Source organism: Saccostrea cucullata, unplaced genomic scaffold (genome assembly GCF_032062105.1).
Source record: "Saccostrea cucullata isolate Sc308-1 unplaced genomic scaffold, CSIRO_AGI_Scuc_v1 ctg689, whole genome shotgun sequence".
Taxonomy (NCBI): Eukaryota; Metazoa; Mollusca; class Bivalvia; order Ostreida; family Ostreidae; genus Saccostrea; species Saccostrea cuccullata.
The window spans coordinates 103,307-123,222 of NW_026929140.1; the positions used below are offsets into that span (position 1 = coordinate 103,307).

At 32.4% G+C, this 19,916-nt stretch overlaps 1 protein-coding gene across 1 annotated transcript in view; it reads left to right on the plus strand.

Annotated features, from left to right (window-relative positions):
• Positions 1–287: 287 nt before the first annotated feature.
• The window catches only part of LOC134279891 (von Willebrand factor D and EGF domain-containing protein-like), a 42,391-nt gene continuing 22,762 nt past the window's right edge, over positions 288–19,916 (plus strand). Inside the window, exons 1-7 of the mRNA XM_062762304.1 lie at positions 288–487; positions 14,968–15,038; positions 15,378–15,578; positions 15,995–16,156; positions 17,867–17,881; positions 18,366–18,637; positions 18,743–18,829. Of these exons, the coding sequence (XP_062618288.1) occupies positions 14,984–15,038; positions 15,378–15,578; positions 15,995–16,156; positions 17,867–17,881; positions 18,366–18,637; positions 18,743–18,829 (792 nt within the window). The 5' untranslated portion in view covers positions 288–487; positions 14,968–14,983. The remainder of the gene's footprint in view (positions 488–14,967; positions 15,039–15,377; positions 15,579–15,994; positions 16,157–17,866; positions 17,882–18,365; positions 18,638–18,742; positions 18,830–19,916) is intronic.

Consider the following 19,916-nt stretch of genomic DNA (forward strand, 5'->3'; position numbering starts at 1 on the left):
TAACAAATCCGTTTGTCAAGTATGTACCTTTCTCAAGCGTTAAAAAGACGTTTTTTACAAAACGAAATCTTAAAATATGCCATCTTTGATTTAAAATTCAAAATGTCATAATACAAATATTAATCCACGTGCTTATCTCATATCCAATATATCTTGGAACTATAAACTGAAGGTTGAAAAATCAAGAACAGGTTTGAGGAAGACCAAAAAAATTGATATGAACATGCATATTGGCCAGAACGGACCGATCGCGATTTCAGGCTTCCGTAGAACGTGTATTGCATGAATGTTAGATAACGCACGACGGATTTCGATATAGTGCTGATAGATGCAGTAGTTAAATTGAGAGAAAAAAATGTGTTGTTGCCCCAGAAACATGCTTGATAATTCCAGATAGGAAAACTATCTGTAAAAAAATGAAGGAATCTTGTGGTTTTTTTTAAAAATGGAATTAAATTAAAATGCTAACCGGGGAATAATACAAATGGTAAGTAAATGTATCATTTCCACAGACTGTTTTGATTTTTAACAAATCTAAACAAAAGCAACTTCATGCGAAGATTAATTTTCAATATTCATGTTATAATTTTTTTTAATTGCTCTTTTTTATTTCTCAAATTTTTCCTCAAAGATGAATAATGCTGGTACATTATTCATAAAAAAAATGAATAACGTGTATAAATTCTTCAGCAAGGGTAGACAACTAATCCCTTCTCTGCTATTTCCTGGGTTCTGAGTCTTGGCCCTGTTCTCGATTTTTTTTGTTAAGGAGATTTATGAGATTATATACTTTTCGTTATTTTTACCATTTCCATTGAAGTACTTAATTATATTCAAAAGGAATACCAAGAAAAGTACACACAGTGCCATTCAGAAAGAAAGAAATTGTTGTTTCTGATATAAGCAGTACATGCAATAGATCAATCAGTATAGCATTAAGATCTTGTAATTTGAGTGGCTCTTATTTCAATTTGAGACTAAATCAGAGAATAATCCGGATTTTTCTCTTGAAAACACATTTTTTTTAAATCAAACAATCTGACACCACTAGTTCATGCGTGTTCTTTCTGTTTAGTTTCTTAAAATTCTTTTCTCAATTATATAAGAATACTTGACTTATCATATTTTAAACATCCGCTTCCTATGTAAGATTAATAACTAAATGTTGGACTAAATTATTTTATTAAAATTTCCAAAAAATATTCATTTTCACTAAAAATATATTAACTAGCTTTGTCATAGATTTCTTGAAATAATGTGATCTGTGTCATACATGAAATACTCAAGGATTGCTTTTTTAAAAAATCATGTTATCTTCAAATTTAACATGTTTTATGTTCACATATTTTTAAGGGGCCTAGACACAGATTCAACTGATTTTTTAAAACCAATTTTTAATGTTTACAATTCCTTCTGAAAGCATCATCTATTAATTAGCAAAAGTCTAAACATGATTTGTTGATCAACAAACAAGAAACAGAACTTGTGGTTTTTCATGATGTAAACAAGGTTTGTGTCTTGTTTTTGTTTACTATAGAAAATACTATATTTATAACAAAATTGAGTGCATCATGTCAATAATAACTGTCGAATCGTATTTAAAATAAACCTTTAATTGAAATTATCTACTTTGAACGAACATATAAGTTTTAGTATATTAACCTGTGTAAACAAAAACGACACTAACCTTGTTTACATTATAAATGTTTGGAGCTCTAACTCTGTCTTGTATCTGGACAACTGGTGTTCAAATTTTTTGATGATCATTAGAAAAACCCTAGTTCAATATTTGTAAAAATGGAAAAAATAGGTTTTGAAATTTTAGCTGAAACTGTTTCCATTCCCCTTTCATATTTTCCCCATTTCTTCATTCGTGATATATCTGCTAAAATAACAATCAAATACAGAAAAAAATTCAAGAAAACAATTTATTACTGCGCAAAACTTTTAAAGATTAGTCATAAAGAGTTCATTTGACCCATTTCCGTCGTTCTCATAAATTAATGTTTGTAAGAGCTTCATGCTATTTATCACACAGGAAGCACATGAAATCTGAGATTAAGCGCCCTAGATGATTTTATCATAATGAATGAAAACTTTTTATTTGCTATAAAGTAGGCTGAGCGCCTAGGGATGCCTAATATATTGAGAAAAATATACATGTAGTTCCTTGATTTTTTAAGTAACATTAAATGAACAAGTTAAAGATATTTAAATGTCATAACAAAATAATGTATAAATAATGTAAGCTTTATTTGCACAAAATGTTACCGTTACGGTTTATTTTCATAACCTATGCACTGTATTAGTTCTGACTTTTTTCAAATGGTTCATAGTCATCAGATGGTTTTGATTATATAAAGCCTGTACTGTATATTATTCAGTTAGTGACAAGTGTACCAGTCAGATTATCATTATTTGTAGCAATTAACACACAATTATTAACACTGAGTAAAAGAATTAGTGATTAATTTTGTAGAAATGTAATGATTTCAGATGAAAGTGTTGAGTAAATATATTAAAAACTATAGATACTATGCACACTGAGCTCACAAAATAATACCTCCGTTTCGATCCAAAATGATTCAATAATGGCAAAGACAAAGTTTTGCTATGGGAGACCCCAAATTAGAGTCAGATCAAAAAGTAAAATAGGTGTACAATGACACTATGTAATAAAGAATCTGCAAAAGTACCATTGAATTTTATTCAGTTGTAAAGGCGGATAACAGATGGGTTAACCCTATAATATTAAAAAAAGAATGGCAGAATACTTGTTTTGCTATGGGAAACATGAATTACGACGTCTGATCAAATAGTTTGCAAACTAATTGAATTCCTTTCATAAAAGAATTAAAACTAGGTTTCAATGTACATTATTTTTAAAGTGTCCTCTCCAGTTTTAATGCACATCTGCCACCATTCTGTCCATGCGCGAATCACGTGATCCAGTCTGCCAGTGACATGTTCCTTCGTGCATTTCGCAGAAGCTAATAAAGATTTTCCCGAGTATTACATGTCTTACTTTGGAAGTAATTTTTCAGAAAAAATGGTCCTTTTGTCAGAAATGGCCATATCTCGGCAATAGCATGGGTGGATATGGATATTTTTTTCCAAAAATGAGCATGGGGACCATTACAATCCGAGTCCTCAGCCTAAAGAGCGTCATTTATCCAATGTGGACTAAGTATTGGCGCCTTCTTTTGTTACATCTTTTGTGTTTAAATTCTGAAGTAACCGATATTTTAATGATTTAATAACTCGTATATTATTGTTATAAAATAATCAACTATTTTGCTAACTTTAAAGATGAACACGATTCGTAAAAGTACTGTTTCCGCCATTTTAGTTCCCGGGTCTCGCTACCCTGCAGACCCCTATGAATAGGGCAAGAACTAGATGCTGTTTAGTTAAATCAGCTGACACTGGTGTGGACGGATGTATACTATACAGGACTTGGTAGCGAGAATAATAAAGTAATACTTCGTCTTATGCATGAAAATAAGATACCAAATAAATTTTAAATTATAGTTGTATAAGTCAGTGCAGTATAGAAACAATATAGATAAACGTAACTGCAATAAAATATAAACAAAGGCAATGCAAGATAACCAGCGCGAACACGGGTCGCCATTCCACGCCGATACCTGTGACAATAAAGCAGTCAGGTGTAACGAATTCTGATTTTTTTTTTTACCGTGTAGGTTAACTGTTGTTCCTTAATTCATGAATAATATTTACAGTGACGGTAATAATTTTCAAGCTTTGTCGCGTTGTAAAATTAACAAACTTCATGAACACATAATTATAAAATTCAGTATCAATAAAAAAAAAATACACGTGAGCTACTTTCATATGCTTCATTGGTCGATCAAATTAAATTTGTTTTATATGTTCGCTAAACATGTGTCTACAAAAACTTTAAGATATTTCTGGAGAGGAAATTGAACGTTTCAATTAGGTCACAGCAGGGTTTCAATGTCTGCAACATTTCATGTTATCTCTACGCTATCATTTTATAGTCGTGGACTGCTCCACAGAAGTGTGATTAATCATGTTCACTTCTTATCTCTTTTTAAAATCCTTAGGGGTATCAAGATCCAAGAAATATTTCAAGAATGTAAACTTGCATGTCTGGACTTAAATCAATTATAAATTTTAGGTGCATCTATTTTCTTTCTGAGCAAGAATTTTCTATAGAAAAAAATAATATATAAATTCAAAATTTTCATTTTGCAATACATTTTACCAACATCGGCATCATAGGTTTTCTACCCTATACTATTGAAAGTAGTATCGGAAACGGATAGAAAACCCGTGGGTTCCGACAATGGCATTTTACAAAACGACTCTTAATTCCAAACTTCTCTTCATACCTCAATTTGCATTCGTATGTAATATTTTTCTAAATATATACACATGGTACTGTAGATGCTGCTATATTTATACCTGTCACTAATTGTCCTGAATTATTTAAAATTTCTAGACAGATCAAGCATTGACAGACCAGAGCGGGGGGCGGGGTTCCATGGCTTTGATTCCCTTCTTTTTTTTTGTGCAGAGAGAAAGAGAGAGAATAACTTTTCTATAATAAAGATATTAATACGTCTAGTCATTTGAAAAATAAAAAAAATTGCTGTCATTTCTGCTCGCTAGATCTGTAGATTATCTCGTATATGCTTTCCGCCGTGTACCTTCACAACCCCGTCTATAAGGGCTCAGAACATCAAAAAGCTGTTTGATTAAAATCAAACCTTCACTAGCTCCTTTTTCTTCACTCGACAAGCAAAATAAAAAGGAGCTCACATCAAAGTGATTATACTTATCAAATTGACAAATAATTTTTATTTTTCTAAACGTGTGCTTCGTCCATACGTTTCGTCAGTAACATGGGTAACAAAGTAAACAAGTTTACCATTCGTTCGTTACGTGTTTGGTGTTCTCTAGTGAACATTTTCGGAATCTCATACACCTGACAGCGTACTACGGACTGCAGACTTTCGAACAAAAGACCGCTTTCAGGGAATGTATAGAAATTCGTTTTCGGTCTTTCTTAAAGCTGCTTAATCCGAAACAGGCACATGTTTTCTTACACAATAAAAGTACGTCATTACATAGAAAAAATAAATAATAAGATTGATTGAATAGTTTATTACAACAATCCTTACAAAGAAAACATAGATCAAAAACCTTACTGACAAACAGAACTTCCTGACGGGAAGTTAAGATCTGTTGTGAAGTCACCTTTGAAAAAAAAATAATTTATTGGTTTTATCCTATTATGAAGATAATTCAATCCCGAGTATTTTTTTCCATTAGTAGAAGTCATAGAAATCATAATATATATTTTAAAAATTAAGGAATTAATTGAATATAATCCATAGATCTACTTTATTTTTATATAAATATGCATATTTAAAGAATTAAGCCCAATTTAAGGAAAATCAGATATTTGTATAAGGAAGTTTGGTAACGAAGGGTAAAATGTTGTCTGTGTACAGGTATAAGTACTTTGTTGTGAAAACAAATATTCGGAATTGTTTTTCATGAGATAAGCGATAAATCTAATTTTTTCGAAGGTGGTTTCACGCGATATCAACATAGGAATATTTTTTGTGTGTCCTTACAAAAAAAATCTTTTTTTAACTTTTGAATTTTGATATTTTTTAAAAGAAAAAGTCCTTGGGGATATAATTTGACAAAAGTTGAAACAATTTATAGACAATTATTTTTCAAGAAGAAAAACGAATATATTTTTTGCGATTAGAATTGGACTAGGCGGCTTTAACTTTAGTGTACCAATTTTCACTATTCTGGGAATTTTTCCATGCATGTGACACGATTTAAACATGGCAACAGATAAAAGAATCAACAGAATTACAAGCGTAATTTGTGTTTATTAGGTGATAAATTGTATCTATATGCATTTTGATAATATGCACAAACGTGCAGGTATTGTACAAGTATCTGCAATATATATATTTTTTGGAAATATATATGGACCACAAGAACAAGGGACAGACAAAGTTGAAAACATTTCTATGGAAAAAGGAAATATGAAAGTCTAGAATCGCCGTCAAATATTTCACAAACCCTGTAAACTAGTAAATAATTTTTGTATTTTCCAAATGATGCCGAATTCAGTTATTGATTTCGTGAGAAAAAAGATAAAAGAGGGTGCATTTTTTAATACGTGTTTTTTCTTTAAATAAATATCTATAAATTGATCTTAGTCTAACATCCCACACCCCCCACCTCCACCACCCAAACCCACACCCACTATTCAGGTGATAGGTATTCACTGTCTACCTCATTACACTTAATGAGTAAAATCACTTATTAGTTATATACTCAACAATTGAAAATAGAATGTTGTGAAAGATACCATCATTAATTTATCATGTTAATCATATTTTTTAAGTTAAGTTATTGAGAAGTTTGGAAAATAAACACATATTCTGGATTAGATAAACAATAAGCAGTATGCATGTTTATCTAAGAAATAATGTTAAGAGGGCTTAAATTCTCTAGAATTTTGTAGGTTTGCAAGGGGTTAATTGTATCTTCATAAAAATAATTAATAGTAATTTTCTACACAAATAGTAGAATTGCAATAATCAATTTTAAAATGAAATGCGATACGTAGAGGTATATTCGTTTTACGCTCTTGACATGTTCCATCCCTTGTAAAGTCCACAGTCCATAGTACGTTGTCAGGTGTTCGTGATTCCGAAAATGTTCATTTGGAGATGATTTAGCAAAATCACTCAAAGAAGCAAGACAAGTTTGTAATGTTGGAAGAAATTTCCAGTCAAAAAACGGAAAACGATTCTGGAATCGCCCGAGAAAAGACTTCGGTTGGATTAGAACCGTGCAAACGAAGATGCGAGAAATCTAAAGAAATTCAAGAAAACATAAAAGAAAAACAAAGCACACCATCGATTGGGGTAAGCTTGGAAATCAAGCATGATTTGCATGAAAATATTACTGAATTTGAAAAACAATTTTGTGATTTTATTCAAGATGTAATGGCAGAGGCTCAGAGAAATATAAAATATTTTGAAGGTGCTAGAATAAAGCATTGTTTAAATCAATGGGAAGAGATAACATCTGACAAAGAGATTATAAAAATTGTCAATGGCATAGAACTAGAATTTAAATTGGGTCAAATGCCAATCCAAACAAAAATTCCTAAAGAATGACAATTTAAAGATGAGGAGAAAATAGCTATTGACATGGAAATAGATAAAGTAATAGCAAAAAAGATTGTCTTTGAAAAAGAATATGAGCAGGATCAATTCATTTCGCCAATTTTTCTTAGACATAAAAAGAATGGTACATTCAGACTTATTTGTAATCTGAAAGAATTGAATGAGTTCATAGTGTACAGGCATTTTAAGACGGAATCTTTGCAATCAGCATTACGTATGATTACAAAAGATTGTTATATGGCTTCTATTGATTTGAAGGATGCGTATTATTGTATATCAATTTCTGAAAAATATCAGAAATATATGAAGTTTGTGTTGGATTCAAAATTATACATGTTTAATGCTCGTCCCATGGGGTTATGTATGAGTCCTCGTTTATTTACGAAAGTGCTTAAACCCATTTGTTTCTTCTTTGAGGCAAAGTGGACATCAGTCTGTTGTTTACATTGATGATACTTATTTACAAGGAGAAACTGTTGATACAGTGTATATGTAACAAAAATGTAATGGCTACAATTGAAATGTTGTCAAAGTTTGGATTTGTTCCAAACACAGATAAGTCCGTGTTTTATGCAACACAGAAATTAGAATTCTTAGGGTTTATTTTGAATTCGAAAGAAATGTCAGTAGCATTGACAGAGCATAAAGTGAAAAAAATTGTATCATTATGTTCAGAATTTTTGAAAGTACGAAAGCAAACAATATAAGAGATCTTAGTGTATTGATTGAGAACTTAGTAGCAAGTTTTCCCGCAGTACTACATGGTCAATTATTTAACAATCAGTTAGAAAATGAGAAAATAAAGATGTTGAAAGCATCAAATGGGAATTTTGATGCTCAAATTACACTCTCTGAGTTAGCACTAAGCGATATCAACTGGTGGTCATGTAATATCTCTAAGACCAAGGCACCAATGACCAGATGTCAGCCTGACATAGTTATTGAAACTGATGCGATTCATTTAAGTTGGGGCTACAATTGTAAGAGTCTTGAAATATCAACAGGTGACCCTTGGTTAGAAGGAAAAAATAAATTTCACATCAATGTGCTCGAACTGAAAGCTGCTTATTTCGCCTCTTTGCCAGGACAAGCATTATTCCCATGTGAAAATTTTGATTGACAACACAACGGCTGTGGCTTACATAAAGGAACGGAGGGGGGGGGGCAGCAAATCTTTGCAATGTAATGAATTGGCCAGAAGAATATGGTTATGGGCTTATGATAAAAAATTTTGGTTATCAGCATCACATATTCCAGGTAAAGATAATTGTGATGCAGATTATAAAAGTAGACATTTTAAAATCGAGCATAAATGGATGTTAGATAAAGAAGTTTTACAATCTGCTATTAAGAAATTGAGGTTTGAACTAGAATACGATTTATTCGCAACTAGAGTCAACAAACAGTTTGAAAAATATGTATCTTGGAAGCCAAAACCCGAATCATTTGCCATTGATGTATTTTCTATATCATGGACAGATCTAAAATTTTAATGTTTTCCTCCTTTTAGTGTCCTACCAGCAGTATTACAAAAGATGTCAGTGGAAAGAGTAACAGGAATAGTTGTGTTAGAAAATTGGCCAACTCAGTATTATTATTCAACAGTTATGAAAATGCTCATTGCACATCCGTTGTATGTTCACAACAGAAAAACATTGTTGCAGATTCCGAATTCCGGACAAATTCACAAGATATGGGACAAGATAGATCTACTGATTTGCCTTTTATCAAGAGATCAGTTGAAAAAAGACAATTTCCGGAAAACGTTACCAAAATACTTTTATCATCATGGAGATCATCTACATCTAAACAAATTACAAAAGTTATAACGGAGATGGCAAGTTTTCTGTGGTGGACGGCAGATTAATCCGTTTTGTGCAAATTTAACAGACATTTTGGTGTTTCTTACGTAACATTCGGACAAAGGTAGGGGCTATTCTGGCATTTACACGGATAAAAGTGCTCTTTTAAATACAGTTACTTTGGCTGATAATGAAAATGTGTTAATCGGTGAACATCCTGTTGTAAAAAGATTTTTGAAAGGCAATATCGATCAAAAACCTTCTTTACCACGATACACTGAAGTTTGGGATGTATTATTAGTGTTAAATTGGATGAGGAATATAGACCTAAATGGAATTTGTGTGAAATTGTTATCATGGAAACTGGTCATGTTACTTGTTTTTTATCATGTGTATCTGGACAGAGGATACAAACATTAAAAAGTTTTTTTTTTTCAATTCACAGTTTGCAAATTACGGACGATACGGCAACATTTCGCATACAAACTTGACGAAACAAAATAGACCGGGTTATCATTTACCAGCTGTGTCTTTTTCATGTTATCAAGAAGATAGGAATTTGTGTATTATTTCACATTTAAGACAGTATATTTAAGAGACAGCAAATCTTAGAACTTCTGATCAACTTCTAATTAGTAATCAAAAACCTCATGCGGCAGTGTCATCTGACACTCTTGCGCGATAGTTAAGAAACGTTCTATAGCAGAGTAGTGTGGGCACATAATGTCACAAGTCGGTTGGTCAAATGAAAAGACATTTGCGAGATTTTATAATTAAGAAACTGTTAAATCATGCAAAGAGTTAGATGTGAAAGTATTAGAAACTTTACAAAATTAGTTTTGTGTGAAGTAGTATATAGAACTTAGTGCATTCAGATAAACATTGGAAAATATGTTGTTACTTGTGTTGTATTTTTATTTTTAATTGAGTGCAATGGAATAAAATTGATTCATTTCTTCACTGGATTTTATTTAATTAAAGGTGTAGGATTTATGAATAAGACATCATTTAACAGCCTTAGAGCTTTAACGTCTCATGTGGTTCTGGAATGACCTTAACTGTGATGAAGTAGATTTGAAAATTAAACGAGACTTACCCGGAAGTTGAATTTGATTGTACATCTACAAATCACTGGAAAGGAATGGAGAAATCACATGCCCGACCCAATATTTTTAATTTCCCTACCCTTGTTATAAATTTAATTTTCTTCTTTTATCGGCTATTAAGAGGCAGTCCACCGAAAAACCAGGCAGTAATGTATTAATAGGCGGCACATCGAATGTGAGGAATATTTGATATTTTATTAAAAACAATATCAATGTAGTCCAAAAGGAATAATGTAATTGAAGATTTGTTTGAAAATTGCTTATTTAGTAAAATATCCCTGTGTTTTGTGTTTTTGAATTCCCCTATATAAACCATTGACTGTAGGTCAGAAACAAAGAACTGTAATTTCTAATACATTTTTATCAGGACTATAATTCACACTTAACTAAATCTAGAAATATTTCATCTTTTTGTTTAAAAAATAAAATCGGTGGGAAAAACACTTTTGATAGTAGTTTTCTTGCAAAATATATAGACGTTTTTGTGAAATTTTGTGATGCAAGAGCTATCTCCCGTGGCATCGGTAAATCTGCTAAACACCTTTTATCGGAATCCTAGTGAAATATTTAGAATCGATACACTAAAGAAAATTATTAAACAAAAAATAACTCATTAATTTTTCAAAATATTATTCATTTTCGCCTCCAAACGTAATATTTAAATAAAAATTGGCTATATTATTCAGGTTGAAATTCCGTTGAAATCACGTTTCCATTGATGTATCAGTGACGTCATATACCTGACTAATATTGCGTCACAATGAAATAGCTGCAAGTTTCCCAGAGAAGTTTGTAAATACTTTGCATAAAGTGCAAGAAGAAAAAGATTTAAATAATTTCTCTTTTTCTGTGAAATTACTCTGCAGAATACTTTTTTTTCATACACGGGCGGCGTCTCATGTAGATGTATTAAAACAAGTCCGTTTTGATAAGTACTTTTACACATGTCTGAGAACTTTTTTTTCTTACTGATTTACTATGATATGCGTAAAAATAATTAATAATTAATAATAATAGTGTTTATAATGGACAATTCTTATAAAGTTTGGAATCAATCATGAATGTTTTAGATTTACGCAACATTTAATTCAACGAAGTTGAGATGTTTACTTCATGATATTTGTTTAAACTTAAATATATTTACCTATGCAGTCAAATCAAAAGAAACAACCTGCGGTACGATTAAAACTGAAAAAAAAAAAACCCACTGAAAATTGTAATAAAAATATATTTACTGAGTTAGATTACTGCTGAATTCCCCACTATAATTTGGCACTAAAACGGAAGATGGTTTAGTGAAACATTTCGTTTTTTTTTTTATTATTATATAATTTTTTTATTAGGCGATTGAAACAATCACACACTCACATTTAATACGGAATTTAATTAAACATGTGACTATATTGGCCAATTCTAAAAGTTTTCACATACAATTTAGTCATGTACCCCCCCCCCCCCCCACACACCTTGCTTTTTGTGAGCGATTTATTAAATAATGATACTATATCACTTATTATTCATTTATATAAAATCAAAATTTGTAAAAGAGGAAAATATGGGGGAAAACGCTTTACAGATGACCGGTTAAAAAAACTTGGATAAAGTCGAGAGTGTACAGTGCAGGGAACTAATTTTGTTACATAAACCAGCATCAGGATCAGCATAAGTAGGATCAGGATACAACTAGCATCAGCATCGGCATTTAAAAAATCAGCATTACTTAGATCAGCATCAGCAAGCAAAGGATAGAACTAGCATTGACCAAAGTGAAAACAGATAAAGGAAAGTCATTTAATACGAATTACAAATAAAAATTACCCCAAAAATTAATTTTAATGGCGATGCTGTTTTTGAATTATCCACTTCCGGCAGGATAATCCTACTTTCGGTAGCATTACTAGCATTGACCTAGTTTCAAACCAGCATCAGGATAAGGATCAAACCAGGATCAGAATAAGGATAACTAGCATCAAAATCAGCAAGCAAAGGAAGCATCAAAATCAGCAAGCATAGGAAGCACCAAAATCAGCATTGATGCTGTTAACAAAATTATTTCCCTGTACTGTACATGTATATCAAATATTTTCTGTATTTAGACAAGTTTAATTTCGTCACTGATAGAATTTAACTCTTTAATTCCTGAGAAAATAGAAAAAGAAATTTTACTTGGAAATAAGATAAATAATGAAGCTATAGAAAGCTGTCTGCTCTCAGTTGTTGCATGATGCATGTACAAATACATTTTTTTTTTTGAAATACCGAGTATCAAGAAATCAAACATGTTTTACAACATGTAATCTTCATGTACGTAAAAGACATTAGTAATTTAAATAATATATACATTGAATCTATGGTTACAGTCAATTAAAAACAGAAAGCTGACTGGAAAGAAATAAAAGACAAGCATATACTTCTGATTAATTATAATGAAGAACCAAATAGAGGAAATATTTCTAAATTTACGGTAAAAACCGACCCCGATTAAAATAAAACCGATCCCGATCGAAAATAATGCAAAATTAATAAATTTATCAGACTAAAGGCACCTGCCACCTATATAATATGTAAAAAAAAAATGAATAAAGAAATTCTAAAACAACGTTGCAACAAAAGAGCCAAATTTAACGAAACAGTTATAGTATTTTCTTCTTTATATAATTCCGATCGGGATCGGTGTAATTAGGGAAAAATCATAAATAATAGGTACATTGGACTCCTTTTATTTCTCTCAATATACCTGTTCCCACCAATTTTATCAAATGACTCAAAAGCTTGTACTTTGTATTCATAATAACATGAGGAAAAAATTCTGTCATAGTAATGTATTGGATTTTATAAGGTATCGAAAATTGGATGCTGAATTCAAAAAGGTACCTTGTTCAACTCAATTTTGGACCACATATCCTTTTTCTAAAGAAATAAAATTTGCAGTCTTGTTCATTATAAAATAAAAGGTAAGAGTCTATGCTATAAATAATATTGATTGACACATCCAGCTTTTGAGTATCTGTTACGTATTAAACAAAATAAAAACATAGTAATTTTTTTACCCTCAAGTTGACCTTTTTGCACTTAAAATTAGGCATTTACCAAAAATAGGACTAGAGGACCACTAAAATTTTTTTTGATGTTGTCATGTGTAAACACTTACTATACTAAGTCTACATGCAAAAAATAATTAAAATCCATGACATGCGATGTGCCACCTATTGCCTGGTTTTTCGGTGGACTGCCTCTTAAATGATTATTTTTAAACACTGAAGCCAGATAAGCTAGCGCTATCTCAAGTGATTCCTCCATTCCTTTCCAGTGATTCGTAGAATTACAATCAAACTTCAACTTCCAGGTAAGTTTCAATTGCATCGCTCATACATTAGAGAACGTCGTTCGTACTTCGGTCTAATATAGGCTAATGTTTGGTCAAACTTCGACCGATAATCGTCAGATGCCTGTTGCCCACCACTCAACTTCCCGATTACCTTAGATTCAACGGAAACTTGACGATGCTTGGAAAAAGATCGGCCAATCCTTGAAAGATGTGTTAATGGTGTGTTGCCGATGAGGAGCGAGGTTGTGAGGCATCGTTGGAAACATCGCTGAATTTAACTACGAATTATTTCCTACCGATGTACCCCAACGATTTGCAGAATGGTTTCAGTCACCGTCCTAAAAGTAGTGGTATCCGACCGGCAACCACGCCATTTCCATAAATAAACGCATCGGTTAAGTATCAGTCATATTATCCAGCGATGGGGTATACGATGAGAAACCGATGCGGTTTTTGATAAAAATGACATGGTTGCCGGCCAGGCCTCACTAGTGATCGGACGGTGACTGGGGCCATTTTGCGAATCGGCGGGGTCATCCGTAGGAAATAATTCGTAGTTAAAATTAAGCGATGTCCTCAACGATGCCTCACATCGCTCCTCATCGGCAACCCATCATTAACACATATTTCAAGGATTGGCCATTGTATGGCCGAGCATCGTCCTATATCCGTTGAATCTGAGGTCATAGGGGGGTTGAACAGTGTTCAACAGATAGCGGCAGATCATCGGTCGATGTTTGACCACGTAGTCGACCGATGTACGAACGATGTTCACCAATGTATTAGCGATGTAATATACATCGGCCGATTATCCTGGAACATCGTTTTATGATTAGCAATGCATCGCTGGGCCTTTGTAAGGCCGGCCGGCAAGCACGCCATTTTTATCATAAAACACATTGGTTTCCCATCGTATATCCAGCGTTGACAATGTAACTGATACTCTAAGGACTACTAGGATACTATAACTTGGATCAATGGACACAAAATATTGGTCGGCCGACAAAGGAAGAGGTCAAAATCGGGCAAGACAACGGCCGATGAACATGAATTAATGTGACTGCTCCCTCTAGCCCGATACTCATGTTGGCCGATCATGTTCTTTTAGCCGATAAGACCAGTACAATTTAGTCGCCCGACCATCGGCTTACATGTGACCTAATCATTACGGTCGTCGGCCGTTGATCGTTTTTGTAAATGTGACTGGGGTTTAAGGTTACAGGTGCTTTTCAAAATTAATGGGTCTGCACCATGTCGGATAATTTCTATTCCGGCCGTTTGTTTTTTCAGCCACTCAATCATAAAAAATTCTATTGTTACTCAACCATTGGTTAAGATGTGATTGAAGCATTACACAATATAAAACATGTGGTTGAATAGTTTCAAAATAAAAATCAAGGTTATAGCTATAAGAACTAAAATTATTTTAGTATAGGAAAAGATTAAGGTGGTACATAGGGAGGCACTCGTAATGTATTACTGAATTCATTTAATCCTGTTTTAAAAATATTTTGTTTCAGTTTGTGAGAATCAAAGATGGAAATCCTTTATTTGTTCTTCTTTGTCTATGTTCCTTTGTTAATTCAATGCAGTAAGTTGAAGTTACCTTAGATTTAATTTAGAATTATGATTTGTTTTATTTTCATTGGTCATTATTTTGAAAGCGAAAAGTCCACATGATCATAAAGAAAAGGGAGAGGGCTAAAATAGGCTTTGCCTGCTGCCAAATCCCATTCACTTATGTGAATAAAATTTTGTATAAATAAATAAAGAAAAGATTTAGTTATAATGTGTCATTGAAAAATTAATGAAATGCTAGTAATAATTAAAAAATCATAATGCATTTTTCTAATACATTTGTATGTTTTACATCCATTTTTTGTTTTCTTTATGGCTTTGGATGTAAACTATTGTTTTTGTTTTAATTCAGAGGAAGAGGATCCCTGTTCTTACACGGTGTACCGTAACCTTACTGACTTGCCAAAAAGAAATCCATCGTTCTTTATGGATTATTTACCTATCTGTGACATTAAAATCACAAAAGGATGGTACAGAGCAGAATATTATAAAATGTCAACTTCCCCACCTTCCCTTGGATATTGTGGGACTCTTTATCCTTTCTGGTTCAGTGGTCAGTGCTTCTACTTTATCTTCTTTTATCGTTATGTTACAATCATTATGTAATTTTAAACGCTGGAAAACTTGCACTAGATTTCCTCTGTGCACCTTTAAAATTACACCCAAAAAATGATGACTGTAAAATTTACCTCAATATCATGATAACTGTGCCTTTTGGACCATATGAAAGAAAAAACAGTATCGTTTTTCAAAGAAAAAGCAATATCTCACAAGCATAAAAAAGAGTGTCTATTTGGGTGATTAAAAAAAATTTTGTTGAAAGAGTTTTCCTGTATTTTAACAAAAACAAAATATTCTCAATTCGGGTATAATGGGATTAGAAGTAAACTTTAAAAAAAAAAGAAAAAAAGAAAAGAAAACATACATTTAAACAAAGTCCATACTAAAATGTTTTTTTTTTCTTTTTAGGTTCACATCCACCCACTGCTTCAGTAAATGACGCTACAGCATGTTTAAAGGGGTTTATTGAAAATTGCACACAGAAGATTGACATTAAAGTAAAAAACTGCACAACATACATGGTTTATCATCTGAAACCTGTTTTTTATTGTAACTCGGGATATTGTTTTGGTACGTTTGAAATTTCTGTCTATATATTATATATACACCATTCATCGGACAAACGATATTCAAACAGGAACGTGCAAGGTCGATGTCGATATGTTTTTCTGTGAAGCCGATATATCTGTTGATTGATCGAACTGGAAGAGCTGAATATTTTACATTATTTTGCATAGAGATTGACAAAACAAAATATAAAATAATAGAAATAAGTATGTTGAGCTTAGCAGATTGTTGTTTTACAGAAGAATAGATGTTTTTCATTTTTAAAACCATCAAAGGGATATGTGTTTCAAAATCTTTATTTAGTTACATAAATCGATATGCGGTAATTTACTTAATTATAATTCAATGCTACATATGTGTTAATTTTAAAAATCAGATTGATTTATATCCATTAATTAAACCATCCGTTATGTTAGGCTCAGTGTTACAGTATACTTGACAAAGGGTAACACTTTATAAATAGTGCCTGTTTTGGAGGATAAATGTTGAAATAAACACCCCAGGGAAAACAGTTGTCAACCGACTCGTCAGCGGAGGTTGACAATGGTTTTCCAAGGGATTTCAATTTCAATTGTTACCCTCCATTTATTTTATTATACTGAATGTCTTATATTGATTTAAGGATGTCAGCAAAAAAAAAAAAAATCTTTGATCGTCTAAAGGTTCAGGTTCAGAAAGTTTTCAAACTCCCTGCTACTTCGAAAAAGATTTACTGACCTCTTTTTTTAATTGATAATCTAAGTGTCCTTTTTCATCTAAAGTTTCATTATTTCTGCACTTGCAAGCATGTTTTGTCTGTCGTGTGTTGTTTCCAAGTAAGCTACAACGGACGCAAAATTTTATTGACGTCACGTTTATTCCGCTTCTTTCAAAGGCGTAACTGGCGTTTTGAGAATTCTATAGTGAACCGTATAAGCGCATAATGTTGCGTAGGTTGAGGATAATAGAACGGATTGTTAATTGCGTGAAAACCAATCAGGATTTAGTACTTTAGAACTTAGTAAGTTCTTCAATAGGTAAACAAGCTTCAGAATAAGACAGAAAAAGTCAATGTTATTTAATGACATACCGAAATTGTTATCGTACAGTCTATCCATAGTACCATAGTTTTCCCAGAATGTTAGACCGTGAATTTTTTTTTTCAGAATGACGCATGCGTATTCCAAAATTATGCACGAGCGTAATTGCTAGCGCTCGATAGCGCTAGCAATAAAACAAAATGTCACATGCGTATAAATCGTTAGTAGACTTCTAAACGTCAGTTGTGCGTTTGAAAGAAGCCTAATTAACGTGATGTCAATAAAGACTTGCTTCCGATGTAGCTTACCTGAAAAAAAAAACCCAAAATGAAACATGCCTGCGAGTGCAGAAATAACGTAATTTTACATGACAAAGGACTCTTTGGGTATCAAACAAACAATAAAGAGGTCAGTATATCATTTTCGAAGCTTTCTTATTGAGAAAAATTGAGGCGTTGAAATTGAAAGGTTTCTAAACGTGAACATAAAGACGATCGATGATTTTTTTTTTGCTGAAACCCTAAATGAATAAGACATTCAGTAGATAATGATTTTCCTTGGGTGTCAATTTCGATTGTTATCCTCCAAAACAGGCACCTTTTATAAAGGCCTATGATTATGTGACAAAGTTTTAGCTTATCAGATAGCTTTTAATAAAAGAGAACAACTAAATATAATATTTATTTTCTTACAGAATTGAGTGATAACTGTAAGTATTTTATAACTTTATATTTTTTAAGGGAAACGTACATGTATGACATTCAAAAGTTTTACACAAGTATACAGTCAACAAATTTAATTTCTTTCACGTTAAGAACCATCTCTACACTGTTCATTAAGGAGTTCTGCTTCTATCGTATTTTTCTGCAGTTAGAGTGATTTGCCCTTAGATTCAAATACCAATAAATAGAAATTCACATTACATAACTCAATTTGTAATCGATTTAAGTAAACGAAACATGTATTTTCTCCATGAAAGTAAACATCCGTGATTTCTATTCACCGTGTCTGTGCTGTGCTTGCACATTTTTCCTGGTGGTAAATGCCACGTAACATATATTGATTATTAAAAAAAAAAAATAAGCTCAATATTTACACCCTTGTCCAATACAATTTTCATAATGTCCCAAAAATATTTTGCACCGGTGTAGAGAGGGTACTTAAAGCGTTATATATTTGTTGAATGTCTTCAGGTGTAAAAGGAGTTCCATCAAATCTCAGTGTTTCCTACCACAATGTTTCTTGGGTATCAAAAGTTTTTGGAACATCTACATTACATTCCCCTAGTGTAATGTTCAAATGTAGCTTTACACCATTACCTGACACTTCATTATTTTACGAAATCTCGTGGTATGTGGACGATATCGAAGTTGTGAGGAGTGAAACGCTGTCATATAACTCACTGGAAAATGCACTGCTATCATCAAAACAAATAGCACAGAAACAGAAAAAAGCCGGATCAACAGTGCGTTAAATTTTACTATTCTTTGAATTGAAAAACATTTTCAATTGAAACTTTACTTTTCAATAAAATATCGATTTTTTTATTTGTGTAACTTTTTTTTTTCAGATTTCCTGTCTTGTTGGAGCCAAATATAAGGAAGATGGGTTTGCGTGTAAAACTGCTAGTAGTAAACCATTTTTTGCTGGCATAAAGGTATATTTTTATGCACCCGTAATCGAACATCCGGGGTTATGAATTTTACCCTGTCTTTGTCATCCGTTCGTCTGTCTGTTTGTTTGTAAAGAAAAAACACACTTTTACTTGGCCTATAACTTTTTATTGATTGGAACTACGGATTTCATATTTCGCATGTGATTTTCCTGTTACAAAGCCTTTCTTTGGATAAAATGTCTTTTGACCTGACCTTAGAGTTTGAGCCATTTTTACTTCAATCTTGGCCATAACTTTTTAAAAGTTGGTGCTAGGCCTTTCATACTTTACTTGTATATTCCTTGTGACACGACCTTTCCTCAAATACCAACAACTTAAATACTTATACATTAACATTGGAGTTTGGCCAATATTTAAGGAACCTTTAATATTAGCAATAACTTTGGTGGTAGGGTTTTCACACATTGTTTTATTTTTGTCAAGACAACACTTGGGCTACCATTAATTTGACGTTAAACTCCGAATTTGACATATCATACTTTTGGAAATCTTTAATCTTGGTCATAACTTTTGAACAGTTGGCACCAAGGCTTTTATTCTTTACATGTGAAATCCTTGCATCGTGACAATGCTTCTGACTTCTTTAACTGTCTTTGGAGTTGACGACTCTTTCACTGCTTGGACTTTGTCTGTGTCAGTTGATATTCCATTTTCACTTACAACATGTCCCAAGAACTTCACTTCTTTTCGAAACAGCTGACATTTCTCTGGGTTAAGCTTTAGATTAGCTCATTTTAACCTGTCAAAAACTTTTCGTAAGTTGTTAATATGTTCTGTGAATGACATTCCTGTCACAATGATGTCATCTAAATACACAAGACACAATTCTTTGTTTAATCCACTAAGAATTTGCTCCCTTAATCTTTCAAATGTAGCGGGGGCATTGCATAATCCAAATGGCATTGTACGAAACTGCCAAAATCCATTTTCACTAGTTGTAAATGCAGTTTTTACTCTGTCTTCTTCTTCAACCGATACCTGCCAGTATCACTTTTTAGATCCAATGCAGAAAACCATACTGATCCAGATAAAGCATTCGGACAATCATCTGTTCTTGGTAATGGATGTG